The following is a 15,527-nucleotide window of genomic DNA, read 5'->3' as shown; positions in this document are numbered from 1 at the left end:
ATTATGTCCTTGTAGATCTGGAGAAAGCTTATGACATGGTGCCCAGAGAGGAACTGTGGTATTGTATGAGGAAGTCTGGAGTGGCAGAGAAGTATGTTAGAGCGGTTCAGGACATGTATGAGGACTGTAAGACAGTGGTGAGGTGTGCTGTAGGTGTGGCAGAGGAGTTTAAGGTGGAGGTGGGACTGCATCAGGGATCAGCTCTGAGCCCCTTCTTGTTCGCTATGGTGATGGACAGGCTGACAGACGAGGTTAGACAGGAATCTCCATGGACTATGATGTTTGCAGATGACATTGTGATCTGTAGTGAGAGCGGGGAACGGGTGGAGGAGAAGCTAGAGAGGTGGAGGTGTGTCCTGGAATGGAGAGGAATGAAGGTTAGCCAGAGTAAGACAGAGTATGCAGCGTCCTCATCATTCGACCCGCAACGTGTTCTGATAGTTTTACGTAAATATATTAACTTTCTGAGTATTCGCTATGGACCCTAAGAAAGTGATGGAGAAAAGGGGAAAAGAAAAGACGAAGAAGAGGTTTTTTTGTCCGTACAAAGCAAGAGATAATAGAAAAGCATGAAAAAGGGATGGGTTTGGTTGATCTCGCCAAAGAATATGGCCGTAATGCATCTATAATCGCCACGTTATTAAAACAAAAGGAAGTTTAAAGAGTTTAAGGCATTGCGTGGGTGGTTGGAGAAGTATGAAAGGATGACTGGAATTAACTTTTTTTTGGCATCGTGAGGCAAGAGCGCATGAACCAAAGAGGGCAAAGAACAATGAAAGCTAATAAAAGCTAAATGACCATCATTTTTATTCTCTATTCTTTTTTTTTTACATTATGCACAACTCTCATTTATTGTGTAATAATCTAATTGTAGCATGTTGTTACATGTTTTGATGCATTTTTATGCTTTATAAAACATTTATATCTGAATTTTGGGGGGCTTGGATCGGATTAGGGCATTTGCATGGAAAACGTATCTCTACGAAATTTTCTACTTACGAAATTTCTTCAAGAACCAATTAATTTCGTTAGTAGAGGTACCACTGTACTTAGGGTCAACAGTCCAGAGCAATGGAGAGTGTGGAAAAGAGGTGGAGAAGCGTGTCCAGGCAGGATGGAACGTGTGGAGGAAAGTGTCAGGTGTGATGTGTGATAGAAGAGTTTCAGCTAAAATGAAAGGAAAGGTGTACAAAACTGTGGTGAGACCAGCGATGTTGTTTGGTCTAGAAACAGTGTCACTGAAGAAAAGACAGGAGACAGAGCTGGAGGTAGCAGAGATGAAGATGCTGAGGTTCTCTTTGGGAGTGACCAGGAAGGATAGGATCAGGAATGAGTACATCAGAAGGAAAGCACATGTTAGAGGTTTTGGAGATAAAGTCAGAGAGGCCAGACTGAGATGGTTTGGACATGTCCAGAGGAGAGATAGTGAATATATTGGTAGAAGGATGCTGAGTTTTGAACTGCCAGGCAGGAGGCCTTGAGGAAGACCAAAGAGGAGGTTTATGGATGTAGTGAAAGAGGACATGAAGGTAGTTGGTGTGAGAGAAGAGGATGCAAAAACCAGGGTTAGATGGAGGCAACTGATTTGCTGTGGCAACCCCTGAAGGGAAATGCCAAAAGAAAAGTTTATGGAAGCTGGAAGTCTATCCAGAGGAGCTGGATTGATTTTTGGATCTTTGCCGAGATCTTGTCGGATTGGTCAGCCTTATTTGTGATTATTGATCTTCTGAGCAGTTGTGACACGCCCACCTCATTGTTCCAGGAGATGAATATCTTCCTGCTGCGATCGCTTCTATGTCTGAGAAATAAAAGTTCATCCCTTGTGATGATCCACAAACGTTCCCAGACGTTCTCTTCTGCATCGTTCCATTAAGTTTATAGATAGAATAATACTTGTTCCAGGCTCTTTTCTTTTTTTTCCAAACCTCATGAATCTTAAAATTGACTCAGAGCAACTTATATGAAAAACTTGACAAATATTTCTGTAGAAATCCAGCCAGAGGAAATGGAATGCAGCCCACACTTCTTACCATGGATTTGATACTCTGAGCTGAGACATTATGTCACAACTCACAGGTCCATTATGTCACAACTCACATGTCCTCTGTCCTCCAGCGGATCGATGAACCAGTTTATCGCGGTCTACAACACTAACGGCGATGTGATCAGCAACATCAAGTACTATGACGGCTTCATGGGTCAAAGGATTGGGGCTATCAGCTGTCTAGCCTTCCATCCCCACTGGGTAAACCCGACACTTCCCTCCTGTGTTCGTGTGTGCGCGTACGCGCTTGCATGCATGTGTGCACCAGGTAGCGATGATACACCAGAATCATAAATATAAAATAATTTTATTTTTCCCTCTGAAGATGAATCAGAGCTTTAAAGACAGTTGGATGACACACTGCTCCAGATGGAGGCTAATAATCTGGTGGATTATGTCAAACCTACTCATATTTTGATGTTTATAGTTTCTGGAGAACGTTAGAACAGCTGTCTGTTAATCCTCTTAAAGTGGGACAGGAGTGAGTGAGAACATGGACGTGACATCTGTCGTCTCCAGCGACACCCACCACACCGTCTTTAGCCGATCGCTAATCTTCTAAATGGTTCATCTCTCTCCACATTTTGCAAGTGTTGCCTCTATTTACAGTATTTTCCGCACTATAAGGCACACCTAAAACCCTTTAATATCCTCCAAAACCGACGGTGTGCCTTATACTCCAGTGCGCCTTATATATGAAATAAATTAAAATAGGCCGCAGACTCTTGAATGGTATCCATTTATCGCAGCTCAATCAAGTGGATTCATAACGCAACCACAGCCACTACAGTAGTTTTTTATTCTATGCGCCTTATAATGCTGGGCGCCTTATTCTGGTGAAAACAGTTTGAAAATAGGCCATTCGTTGCCTTAAAATCCAGTGCGCCATATAATCCAGTGCACCTTATATAGGAAATTTAGAAAAAAAAGTTCATTCATTGATGGTGCACCTCATAGTACGGAAAATACTGTAGCGGTTTCCTGTTAGCACACCTTGACTAATTGGCACCTTTGTTCCCCCCCCAGCCCCACCTGGCAGTAGGCAGCAACGACTACTACATGTCGATCTATTCGGCGGAGAAGAGGCTCAGATAACACAGCAGCCTTCAAACCCCGCCCCCCCTTAAGACCACCACATCTGATTCGGGACCTGCGCCACCTGGAGGCCAGAGGGCTACATGACATTTCTGTACATATGCAATACCACCCTGAATGTTCTAGTGAAAGCTGCTGACAAAAGAATCATGCTAAGAAAGGCGATATGTATTACAGATATAATATAAATAATAATTATATAGTACTGAGTTTGATTATATAATTATTATAATTATTTTTGTTGTTTATTCATATTGTTATTATGAAGCTAATGATTGTAGACTTGGCTATTCTGAGAGTGTGTACATTTAACTAGAATATACAAACATAAAGGTTCTATTTTGAAGAAACGATACCCCCCCCACACACACACACACACACCTCTCTGAGACTCCTAGTGACAGCCAGCATCTCTACTTGTGCTAACTGTTACCTCAATGGACCTGGAAGTGATGGGCTGTGAGTCTGGACCGCGGGTGTTTTTTTTGTTGTTTTTTTTAACTCATCAGATGACAAGAGGGTTGGATTGATTGAAACCGGGGACCCGCCCACCTGCAGTGCAAAGCAATAAAGCCTCCCATGATTCAGCTTGCGACAGGAAGTAAGGCCTAAGCGTGACTATGCCCCCGCCAGCGATAGGTGGGAGCATCACTGGCCAGTCCTTGGACCCATTTGGCGCCCGTCTGTCCAGACGTTTCTGTCCTCCCCCAGTGAAGAGACGTTGTCGGCTCCACCTCTGACCACACCTGCTGCAGCTCTGCAAGACGGGCGCCACGCTGCATCACTTCCAGGAACTGTTCTCCTTTTGAGGACCCCTCTTCCTCCGTCCTCCTCTTCCTCCTGTAGAACAAAGTGTGAGTGGCGCCAACGCCGTGCCTGTCCACACTCACCTTTTAGTCTGTCACAAATCTTTCTCAGGTACTCTATGGCCACGCCCCAAATGAAGGTGTGGTCAGTCAAGTGACCCCAGCATGAAGTCACAGAGAAACGATGGAAACTGTAGATGTTGTGATTTTTTTTTCTCCTCTGTATCAGCCTGTCTGTCTAGAGCAGCATCTTTGCATGTTCAGATTTTTAAATCTGTTTTTCTGTTTTGTAATTTTATGTTTTTAAGTCAGTTTCTTTGCCTTGACCTATGAGAGGTGAAGAAGAGAAGTTTGGGGAGGCACCTATCACTGACCAGCTCTGCTCTAGCGCCCCACTCATTGTTGATGCGCCAAACTCAGCCCCCACCCCGTCAGCTATCAGTCCACTCTGTGGACCAATCATGAACAGGAACGACGCACAAACAGTCTGTACAGGTGATGGCAACCGTAGCCATAGTCCTCAGTCCATTCACTCAACTACTGGACTTGAACAGACTCATCAGAAAGTGAGTGTGAATGTGGGTCTGTGTCTTACTTGAGAAAACTCTGCTGACTGGTCTGTAAGACGGGAGATGGATAAACCAAATACACACCCAGCTGTGCTTCTGGCTTTTAAATCAGCTTCAGTGGGACAGGAGCGCTGGACACGAGCGCTGGATATTCTTCAGGACTCCGTTTCAAAAAGCAGGTTTAAACAAAGCCTGACTTAAACCTGTGACTCTGGTTTGACTGACCCTGAACATGTAAACCAAGGTTTGTGGTTTCACAAAATGTCTGTGTAGGTTCTCAGTCATCCAGGTCATGGTTATCCAAAAGCTGTTTAAATCAATCCACTGGACGTTAAGGAAGTTCTTGAAGACCTTTATTGAAGACCAAGAGATTTCTTCAGTTCGAACTGAAGAAGTCTCTTGGATGAGAGACGAAACGTCTTTAAGAACTTTCTTAACGTCCAGTGGATTGACTTGAACAGCTTTTGGATGGTTTCACAAAGGCTGCTCAGCGTTAGTTTTATTAACCCAGGGTAAGTTCACCTGCAGTTTAGCAGGCATGACACAACTTTAACAAGCCATTATCAACAGAGCTCTGATTTGACGAGTCACCTGTTTAATCCTTTTATTGAAATGAAAGAGTAAATCGGCATATGCACGTTACATAAACAGTTCACAAGAAAAATATTCAACTCACGCATGTACCTATATTATATAAGAACTGAAATCAAGAACTGACATCCAGCCATTTTGCATGGTGTCATTTATAATGGCCAAAACTACTTTAGTTCTTACATCAATAGCTGTGGCATTGTGCTGCTTAGAGCAGATTTTAGGCATTCAAGTTTTATTTTCTGTCTGCTTTAGTCACATGATACACATCTGTTCTCCTGTAATAGAGGCTACAGTATGAACAACAACACAATTATGACAGGCCCTCTCAGGAGTCATCCTGGGGTGAAGTAGGCATAGGAAACAGGCTTTCAGCAGGACTATAATTTTGTCTACCTGGGCTCTCGTTCTGCAGTGAACCCAGTTGAAGTTATGTTAGGGACCTGGGTCAGAGTAAGGGGTCAACAACCTCAGTTACCACGGGTAACATTTTTCCTCCACATAAAAGCCACGGAATCATCTAAAGTGTCTATAAAGTGTCTAATAAATACTTGTAAGGTACTGAGATGATACAGGACCAGGCTGGGGTGCGGTTGCAGAGACACGTTACCAGGCTGGGGTGCGGTTGCGGAGACGGGGACCAGGCTGGGGTCTGGTTGCGGAGATGGGGACCAGGCCGGGGTGCGCTTGCAGAGACACGGGACCAGGCTGGGGTCCAGTTGCAGAGACACGGGACCAGGCTGGGGTGCCAGCTTGGAAGCAGGTTGGGTTGTGGAAACAGGATTAGGATCGGGTGTGGAGACAGGCGCAGGCTGCGCCCGGACTTGGGCAGTTAAATCCGAGGTAGGGGCGTTGCGTATTGGTTGATACCATCTACTGTGACACATGTTGTCTTAGAGGCACGCTGATCCAGAGCTTCAAGATTCTGCTTGGATCCAATAGCAGGTTTGCTGCTCTGACAGGGAAGGACGTCAACTTGCCACAGCTTCTCCACATTGTGGCATGGATCGGACTGGACTGAGTGGCTCTCAAGAAACAGGATTTGGACTACATTTACAGATTCTGTCTCAGCAGCAGTAGTCTTCAGGAGTCAGGGGAAGCATAGCTGGACCTTGAAGAGCCCAGCCCAGGCAGGTGTGTACAGCAGCAGGGCCCTCACCAGGACCAAGACGCACCCTCTAAATGGAGCAGAGAAGATGGGGATGGTCCGACCCAATAAGCAGGACAGGCTGAACCCAGTTGAAGGGCTGGATGGGTAGACCTTGCAGGTGTTTGAAGCGGCGAAAGATCTGAGCAGGGTAAGTCTGCTCAGCTAAGCCGAGATCAACAGATGTAAAGGCTTCCTTGATTACGAATTTCTTAAGGACGTTGGAAGCAGAGGAAATACTAAATGTCACCTTTTTTCCCTCAAGCATTTCAGTGCCTTGACTAACAGTTCTTAGAGCCAGGGACTCTGCCGCCGCATTTAGCTCAAGATAAGCAGCAGTAGGCAGTAGCATTGTTTGTTGGGAACCGTCATTGAGGATGGCGTGGGTTTCAAGCTCTTTTCCTCTGTAACGTAAGAGCACTTTCACAACCTTCAGGAGGACTTTGGAACTGGAGCAGATCAGGTAAGATACTTCAGTGGGAGCTTTTCTCCTATTAGCTTCATGCAGGATGTTAAGGTGCTTGCCATTACATTTTGGGAATGGCTTCTTGAGGTCACAGTCCAGTGCTCTATGCTCATGTGCACATCGCCAGCAGCGGTTATTGTTAAGGATCCAATTTTTGATATTGTTAGGGTTCAGATGGCAGAATTCAGGGCATACACTTAGGTGATGGTCTTTGGTGCCACAATTTGGACATGTGGGTTTCGGTTTACTGCCTGTTGACTTAGAGGTGGTATGTCTCAAGGTCTATGGAGCCGGAGGTGGCCATGCACTGCTCGTACCATGTAGTATGGTGGCCATGGGATAACTGGCCTTGGTTGGTGGTTTTCTCTCCTTCCCATACTGATGAGTTTGCATCTGTTGGTTGTAACTGACCTGTGATGTTAACATCTGGAACTCTGCCTCAGTTTCCAGCCAGGTAACAAAGTCAACAAGGTTGTATGATGTTCCTGGATGGGTGGTACGGACACAGCGAGCATAGTTAGTAACCAACTCTGGAGGCAACTTAGCCAGAAGGTTCTGCACATGGGAAGCACAAGCTAACTCTGCTTGTCCTTGAACACTACCTAGAGACTGTAGCATACCGGCAAGTGCTCTAACTCTGCTGACAAAATCACTCGTCCTGCATTGTACCCACTGCAGGACGATTCAGTGTACCCACTGAATTTGGCGGAACCTGGGTCAGATTAAGGGGTCAACAACCTAGGTTACCATGGTTAACATCTTTCCTCCACATAAAAGCCACAAAATTCTCTTAAGACATCAAAAGTGTCCTTCGAACAGGTGACGGCGACCGTCGCCATCGTTCTCGGTCTGTTTGCTCAGAACTACTGGACTTGTACAGACTCTTCAGAAAGAGACAAAGCCTGAGTTAAACCTGTGACTCTGGTTTTACTTACCCTGAACCTGTAAACCAGGGTTTGTGGTTTCACAAAGGCTGCTCAAAGTTAGTTTTATTAACCCAGGGTAAGGTCACCCAAAGTTTAGCAGGCGCGACACAACTAACAAGCCATTATCAGTGGAGGTCTGATTTGACGAGTCACCTGTTTAATCCTCTTATTTAAATGAAAGAGAAATTAAGCCCAGCCGCTGGCTGTTCAAGTTGATAACCGCCACTGCACGATGACCGCGATGACCACTGAGTGGCTTAGAGAAAGCACTAATTGTCCTCTCCCTCCCAACAGCATGACATTATTCTCAATGACATCAGCCATCATGAAACTGATCATTGTCCTGCTGTTCTCCTCACTCCTGCTCAACTGTAAGACCCTGGATCTTGTGTTTTCTGCTCTGCACCTGCTTGGATTTCTAGTTTGTCTAACTGAGAGATGGTCGCACAGAAACGCAAGTATGAACCAGAGACACGTCCACACAGATGATGGGGGTCTTCCTCATTACCTTCTAGACGAGTTGTGGTGTTTTAGAACAACTTTCCAGTGAATCCCACACCTTTTTAAATCAGATGTTAAAACCTGATGAGTTCTATTACAGCAAAACAAAGGGTTAAACACAGACAAACAGAGAATTAATGCAATACAGGTAAACCTTGGTTTAGGTTGTTAAGTGATGGGCAGCGACTTTGCGGTGCGCCCAAACTGAGCAGTTTGTAAGGGGATGTTGCCTTGTTCATGGGCGCCTCTTTTGTGGCTTGGAGGTCAGCTGACGACTCCCACTGTCAGCTCACTCCGAGGATGACTGGGCGTTAGCTGACAGTCATCCTCTACCACTGAGCTGCCGCCCCAGTTATGTACTGAACTAATGAATACATTTTACTAATATTTGGTTAATTATGAATCTATTTCAAGTTTAAAAACAAATTTTATTTAATATAGTTCCGAAACCCCAACTTGAAGACATCACCCTATCCACTGAGCCCCATTCTTTCGTCCTGTGAGACACCAAGGTGACCCTGAGATGTTGGGCCAAAATGCAAAAGAATGGTGGGCAGAAGGAGCTGACTGGTGAATACAGAATAAATAGGAACAACAAGCTCATCTGCATCAACACCTCTATGACCTCGGAGGACCTGCTGTACTCTCTGCCCCATGCCCGAGTCTCCAACAGCGGAATATATAAATGTTTCGTCAAAGTTTTGGATCGGGACCGGATCAGTGAACAGGAGCTCACAGTGACAGGTCTGGTTATTTTCATGCAGCTTTATTTGAGGTGGGATTGAACGTGTGCCTTTACATTTCCCAGGTTTTGTGTTTTAGATGCTAAAAAAAGTCTCTCACACCACCCGGTTCCATCTGTTCTAATCTCACCACATTTCTCTTTTCCAGGCCTGTCAAAACCCCTCCTCCATCTGAACAAAAATGTGATCAATTAACAGGAGACGCTAACAGCCACGTGCACGGCGCCCGGTGAGACAGGCGTTATTGAAATTGTCTTCTATGACAACAACACATAGATCATGTCTATTGAGGACTCCAACCAGGTGATGACCGAGTTGAAGCTCAAAAGGCAAAGGCTTTCACGTCATTCACTGTGACTACGAAGTCACAGTGAAAAGACATGTTCATTCTCCCTCCAACAAGACTGACTCCGTCATGGTTCAAGCCACAGGTAAGAGGGTTTCAAAATCCCTTTGGAAACACCGGACCTGTCTCAGGGCTTTGTCTTCATGTGTTGTCTCTCCTCAGAACCGCCCTTCACCGTGGTTAAGGAGATAACCCCACAGTCTAGGATCTATAAAGGAGACATGTTCTCCATCTCCAGCACCGTTACCAACAGCTCTACAGACCCCTACTTCAACTCTGGAGATCCAACATTTGAACTGTACCGAGGAGAAGAAAAAGTTGTCTCCAAAACCGACGAATTCAACCACAGGATGATGGCGCTGGCCAGCGGACCCCAGAAGTTTGAGTGTAGATTTTCGATTAGATATGTAGAGATAAACACCACCAAGATGGTTCTGGTGTCAGGTGAGTGGATCTTTAGAGATCTTGAGCTCTTTTGCATGGTTTCCTTGATACAGTAATAACCAAAACTGCTTTTGTTTCTTCATCAATAGCTGTGGTATTGTACTGCTTATAACTGCTTTAAGGCATTCCAAGTTTTATTTTCTGTCCTAGTGACGAGATACACACGGGAGTTACTAATTAATAAAAAGAAATTAACAAGGAATTAAAGAAAACAAATGTGATCTAATATTTTACGTTACTGGTAGTTCTCTTCCCATTGCTTAACATTCTGGTGGAAAAGAGTGATATTTAGCCTCCACTAAAGTATTAACACATTCTCATCCTGTTAACAGAGCATAGCTGAGCAGTAGCAGAAGGGTCCCTTAACATCAACTGCACAGCGAGATAGATGCTCAGTAAACACCAACGGTTCATTCAAAGGAATCCATGTGCACCTGTATGTTTTAATGCCCTGTTTGTGTATTCCCACCTATCTGTTAAAGAAGTTGATAGAATTCACTTTCTAAAACAAATAGAGAAAACAGGTGAAGAAAATTTTACGTACTGCCAGATTAGGAGGGCAGATCTGGAAATAGAAATACTGGAGCACAAGTTAGAGGTGGGTGATGATCATAGGTGAATCATGTGAACTATTACAACATTAACTATTGGAATTGCATCGTTCCAAACTAACTTTGTATTTGTAAGAAATAAAGATGACTAAATGAAATGTGCATTGTATGTTTTTATTGCCTGCTGTGGCGGTGGTGATCGTGACTTAGACTCAAATGATTCTGCTCTGTCGTCAGGGAGACAGCCAGTAGACAGGGTCATTATCAAGGACTTCAGTTTGTGGGGTAGGATGTTCTCTTCTAATAGTGGCAATAATATGAAGATTTTTTTTTTTTTTTGCAAAAACACTTTAATCTCATTCAAACATTTTGCAGTTTTACATTAGATGAAAGCATTTAAGTGCCTCAGAAGATCTTTTCCAAAAAAACTCCAATCACATTTAACATTTAGAACATTTTACAATTTTTCATTAGATGAAATTTCAAAAACACTAAACACTCAAAAACATTAAGCACCAAGAAACATAGGGAAATACAATATAAAAATTAGTGCATTATAACAGGAAGTTTGCAAAAGTGAGGTGGTCATCAACTAAAGTGCATAGGACATTTTTGTAACACCAGATGTTCCTAAAGTTATTCAGGTCTTTTGTCAATTTATAGAAACCAAATTCTAGTTTTAAGCGACATCTGATGTTACAGCAAAAAACAGTAGCTGCTTCTTGAACGGTATTGTTTTCAATTTTCCTCTTCCTGGTCACATAAATTGCAAGTTTTGCCTCCCCAGAAATAAAATTTAAAAGCTGCCACTTTCTCTGATTCGATCTATTCTACCCAGCACCGTAGATGAATTTCCTGATACTAAAGTTTTCATTGAACAAGTTAAAAACATTCGTTAGAAGAGTGAAGAGCACTGCAAGTCTCCCACACTCACTGAAAGCATGAAAGACTGTTTCACGAAGGGGACAGAAGGGACACAGGCTGGACACCGCAGGGGTGAAAACAGACAAAAGCATTGGAACCGACGGCACCATGCAAAATCCTCCACTGGAGGTCGGCTGTTTTTTTCTTGAGGGGAGGTTTGTACAGAAGTCTCCACTGCAGGTCAGGTCCATTTCCCGTCATCCTGTTGGCCCAGGTAGTAGGTGCTCTGTTACACAGGTTTTTCTTGTTGATTACTTTTACACATTGTTTGTACAGTATTTTTTTGTTGGCCGTGTGCAGGCTGATCTGTCGTTCATCTCTGAGGAGAGGACCCTCCAGTTCTCCAAACGGGACTGATGTGGACCTCAGGGAAAGGATCTTTGCTGTCTGGCACAGTCCCTGTACTATAGTCCAGGAGGAGGCCTCTCTCCTTCCCGGAAAGTCTTTGCCTCCACAGTTGTAGCACCCTCTGAGCCACCCTGGTGGACTGGATGTTCAGCAGGGAGCTCACAGCCTGGGCATCCGCCAGCGCAGGCCCGGCGTTGTCCACCAGCTGCTGGAGGGTCATGGTCCTGGTTCTGCAAAGCGCTGCAGACAGACCAGGTGTGGCTCCACTGCAGACGTCCAGCCTGGCCCCATGCACTAGTGGTTCCCTCAGTAACCAGAACAGAGAGTCAGAGCTTTTTCCTGGGGTGCTTTTAAAAAGGGCCCATGACTTAAAAACACCATGATAAAACGGAGGCAAACCATTTAACTTTAGAAACTTAGAGTCCATTAAAAACAGTGCAGCATCCAGGTCCAAGTGGCTCACTCGTCTGAATATGCAGCTGGCCACCTCTCTCCACGTCAGATCCGCTGGTCCGGTCAGAAACCGCTGGATGAACTGTAATCTGAACGTGGCTGTTCTGCTAGCCAGGTGGATGAGGCCCTGTCCCCCCTCCTCTCTTGATAAAAACAACACTCCTTGAGGCACCCAATGCAGCCCATCCCAGAAAAAGTTAACAAGTTTGGTCTGGATTTGGGCTAGAAACCCTGATGGAGGGTCCATACAGGCCAAGCGGTGCCACAGCTGTGAGGCCACCAGGTTGTTTATCACTAAAACTCGACCTCTGTACGACATTCTGGGGAGCAACCATTTCCATTTTTTAAGTTTCCCTTCTATTTTGTCAATGACGCCCTCCCAGTTCCTCCTGGTTGTTGTCTCATTTCCCAGGTACACACCGAGATATTTGAGACCATCAGTCTTCCAACACAAGTTTTGAGGAAGAACCGGGAGGTTGCCATGCCACTTGCCAACCGCAAGGGCTTCACTTTTGTTCCAGTTTACTTTTGCAGCAGTTAAAACATTGAATGAGTTTGTAATACCCACCAGAACATTAACATCCCTTTGGTTTTTGATAAGAACAACAACATCATCAGCATAGGCAGATAAAAGAATGTTCTCTCTAACACCAGGTAAAATCAAACCATCGATGCTTTTGCGGATTTTACAGAGGAGGGGCTCCAGAGAGAGTGCATAGAGCATCCCAGACAGGGCACAACCCTGCCGGATGCCCCGATGCACCCCGAAGGGGGCACACAAACTGCCGTTAAACTTCAGAATACTCTCAACGTCACTGTACAACACCTTGATCTTGGCAATGAACTCGGTGCTGAACCCAAACCTCTCCATAGTTGTCCAGAGGAAGCTGTGCTCAACACGGTCAAATGCCTTTTCCTGATCTAACGAAATGAGACCAGCGTTTATACCCAATGATCTGGACACCTCCAAAACATCACGAATTAGGTAGACATTGTCTGCCATGGACCTGCCGGGCACACAGTAGGTTTGATCCCGGTGGTTGACCTGCTCCATAGCTTCCCTCAGCCTGGTAGCCAAAGCCTTGGACAGAATCTTGTAATCGGTGCAGAGCAGTGACACAGGGCGCCAGTTCTTGATGTCCTGCAGATTGCCTTTTTTAGGCAGGAGGGCAACGACCGCCCTCCGGCAGGACAGTGGCAAAGAGCCTGAGGATAGACTTTCGGTGAAAACTTCCAGCATATCACATGCTAGAATGTCCCAGAAGGCTGTATAGAACTCAACCGTTAGACCATCGATACCCGGAGAACGTCGTCCCTGCATGTTCTGCAGGGCAGTGTGGAGTTCCTCTAACTCCAGCGGCCGGTCAAGTTGTGAATTTGTCTCCGAGAAGACCTGAGGTAGCTCTGCACAGAACTCCTCTAACAGTGGCTGGTTTTCCCGGTATTCACTGTCATACAAAGATGAATAAAAACTCACAGCTCGCCTTCTGATCTGTCCAGGCTCTGTCAGCTCCTGTCCTGTGTCAGACAGCAGGGAGTGGATCACGTTGGTCTGTCCATGCTTTTCTTCCAGGCCGAAGAAGAAGCTAGAGGGAGCATCCATCTCGGTGATGTTTTGTACCCTGGATCGGACTAGGGCACCCTGTACTTTAGTATCCAACAGGTCGGCTAAAGCCATTCTTTTGGACTTGAGGATTTCAGTACACCTCTGATTTCCTGTGGAAGCGCTTGTCTCCAACTCCACAATTTCAGCCTCTAGGTGTTTCATAGACCGGCAGGTGTCACGTGTGACGTTCAGAGTATACTGTTGGCACAGGACTTTTATCTCTGTTTTGCCATAGTCCCACCACTGGCTAAGAGAGGTAAAATCAGCTTTTCTAAGTCTAAAAGTGCTCCAAAAATAACTGAAGATCTCTCTAAAGCCTCTGTCCAAAGCTAAAGTTGAATTAAAATGCCAGTATGCACTCCTAGGTAAAATATTTCCCATCACAACGCGACATAAAACCAGAGAATGATCAGTATAAGCAGCTGGCATTATATTACAGTCTTTGAATGCATTGAAATGGTGTTTAAAACAGTAAAAGCGATCCAGCCTGGCTAAAGACACCCTGCCTTCTGTCAGGTGGGACCAAGTGTACTGTCGGCAGTCTGGATGCATCCTCCTCCACACATCCACTAGGCCATGAGAAGAGACCAGCCGTTTTAGAGTGTGTTGGGATGCTGGGTAAGGCTCTGCGTGGTTACGGTCTGACATCCCATCCTCAGTACAGTTAAAATCCCCACCCAAAATTAAAAAGTCTTCCGAACCACAGCTATCTAGCTTAGCTTGTATTATTTCTAGAAAGCCCTTCCTCTCTGCACCGTTTGTTGGAGCATAAATATTTACAAAAACCAGGGTGCGGTGTTCAAAATGTGCCTTCACTAAAAGACACCTCCCCTTTACGACATGCTCGATTTCTAGAGATGTTGGGTTAAAAGTTCTAGAGAACAGGAAGCCACTCAGCGTGGTGTTGTGGTCCAGGATCACCTGTTCCTCCCACTCCTTCATCCAGTCCACCGCATTGTTGTCATCACTGTGTGTTTCTTGTAAAAACAGAACATCAATAGTTTTCCTCCTTGCTGTGTCAAAAAATAGTGCTCTTTTCCTTTCTTCTCTGGCTTCTTGAGTACAAACTCAAAAACAGAATGTGACGATATAAAAAATACTGAAAATTACTCAGCAATGTCTCTACTCACCTCACGCACTCCTCACAGGAGAAGATGAAAAAATTATAATAATAATATAATAATAATAATATGAAGAACAACACAATCATATCACAGGCCCTCTCAGGAATCATGCTGGGGTGACGTAGGCATTGAAAATGGGCTTTCAGAAGGACTATGGTCATCTCCACCTGGGCTCTCGTTCTGCCTAGATCAGTGTAAGGGATCAGCAGCTTTGGTTGGCATGGGTAACCCCTGTCCCCTAGCAAAAATGTTCTGAGTCAGAACCTGACCCAGAACATGTTTTTCTATTTTATATTACATTATTGCAACGCTATTGTGACGTTCGATTGTAGTCAGGCACCTTATAGGGGAGCCCAGGTGCGTTGCCGCTAGCGCTAGTTTTAGTTAGCGAGAGCTAGTGATCAGAACGACATATATGTACGAAGGCTGTTTACCCATCCGAACCGAGTCGTTGAATGCAGTTATTCTGTAATGCTGCTGAAAGTTTAATTAAAAAACTGCAAAAGCTTAACTGTTCCCTGTGTGGCGCCTCTCTCTAACTGGAGCAACCGCGGTGGATGAGGTGGTTCCATCAAACTGTATACAGATCCCTCCGAGCATATCTAAAATATTGGTCCCTCGAGCCGGATCCACGTCACCCACGGCGGCGCCATGGACACACAGGGAACCACGATGGATGAAGAGAGGACAGGTAGGAGCAAGACCACGACAGCTTCCAGCATATTTGCAAAGCTATAAGGTCTGCCTACCGCAGTCCCTCGTGCCTTGTTCTGCTCCTTCTAATGAAGATAGCGAGAATGCCAGCGCACCGTAGCTGCAGTCACTCAGCCTGCAGACCGAGTC

General features: G+C 45.2%; 1 protein-coding gene across 3 annotated transcripts in view; it reads left to right on the top strand.

Annotated features, from left to right (window-relative positions):
* The window catches only part of rptor (regulatory associated protein of MTOR, complex 1), a 120,397-nt gene extending 110,016 nt beyond the window's left edge, over window positions 1-10,381 (top strand). For all 3 annotated transcript variants that reach the window (XM_068321047.1, XM_068321046.1, XM_068321045.1), the window contains 5 exons: window positions 2,116-2,245; window positions 3,071-8,102; window positions 8,587-8,889; window positions 9,037-9,319; window positions 9,397-10,381. In XM_068321047.1, the coding sequence (XP_068177148.1) occupies window positions 2,116-2,245; window positions 3,071-3,139 (199 nt within the window). In that variant the 3' untranslated portion in view covers window positions 3,140-8,102; window positions 8,587-8,889; window positions 9,037-9,319; window positions 9,397-10,381. The remainder of the gene's footprint in view (window positions 1-2,115; window positions 2,246-3,070; window positions 8,103-8,586; window positions 8,890-9,036; window positions 9,320-9,396) is intronic.
* Window positions 10,382-15,527: the final 5,146 nt, after the last annotated feature.

Source organism: Antennarius striatus, chromosome 8 (assembly GCF_040054535.1).
Source record: "Antennarius striatus isolate MH-2024 chromosome 8, ASM4005453v1, whole genome shotgun sequence".
In the NCBI taxonomy this organism is placed as follows: domain Eukaryota; kingdom Metazoa; phylum Chordata; class Actinopteri; order Lophiiformes; family Antennariidae; genus Antennarius; species Antennarius striatus.
This window is presented reverse-complemented; position numbering and strand designations above follow the sequence as displayed.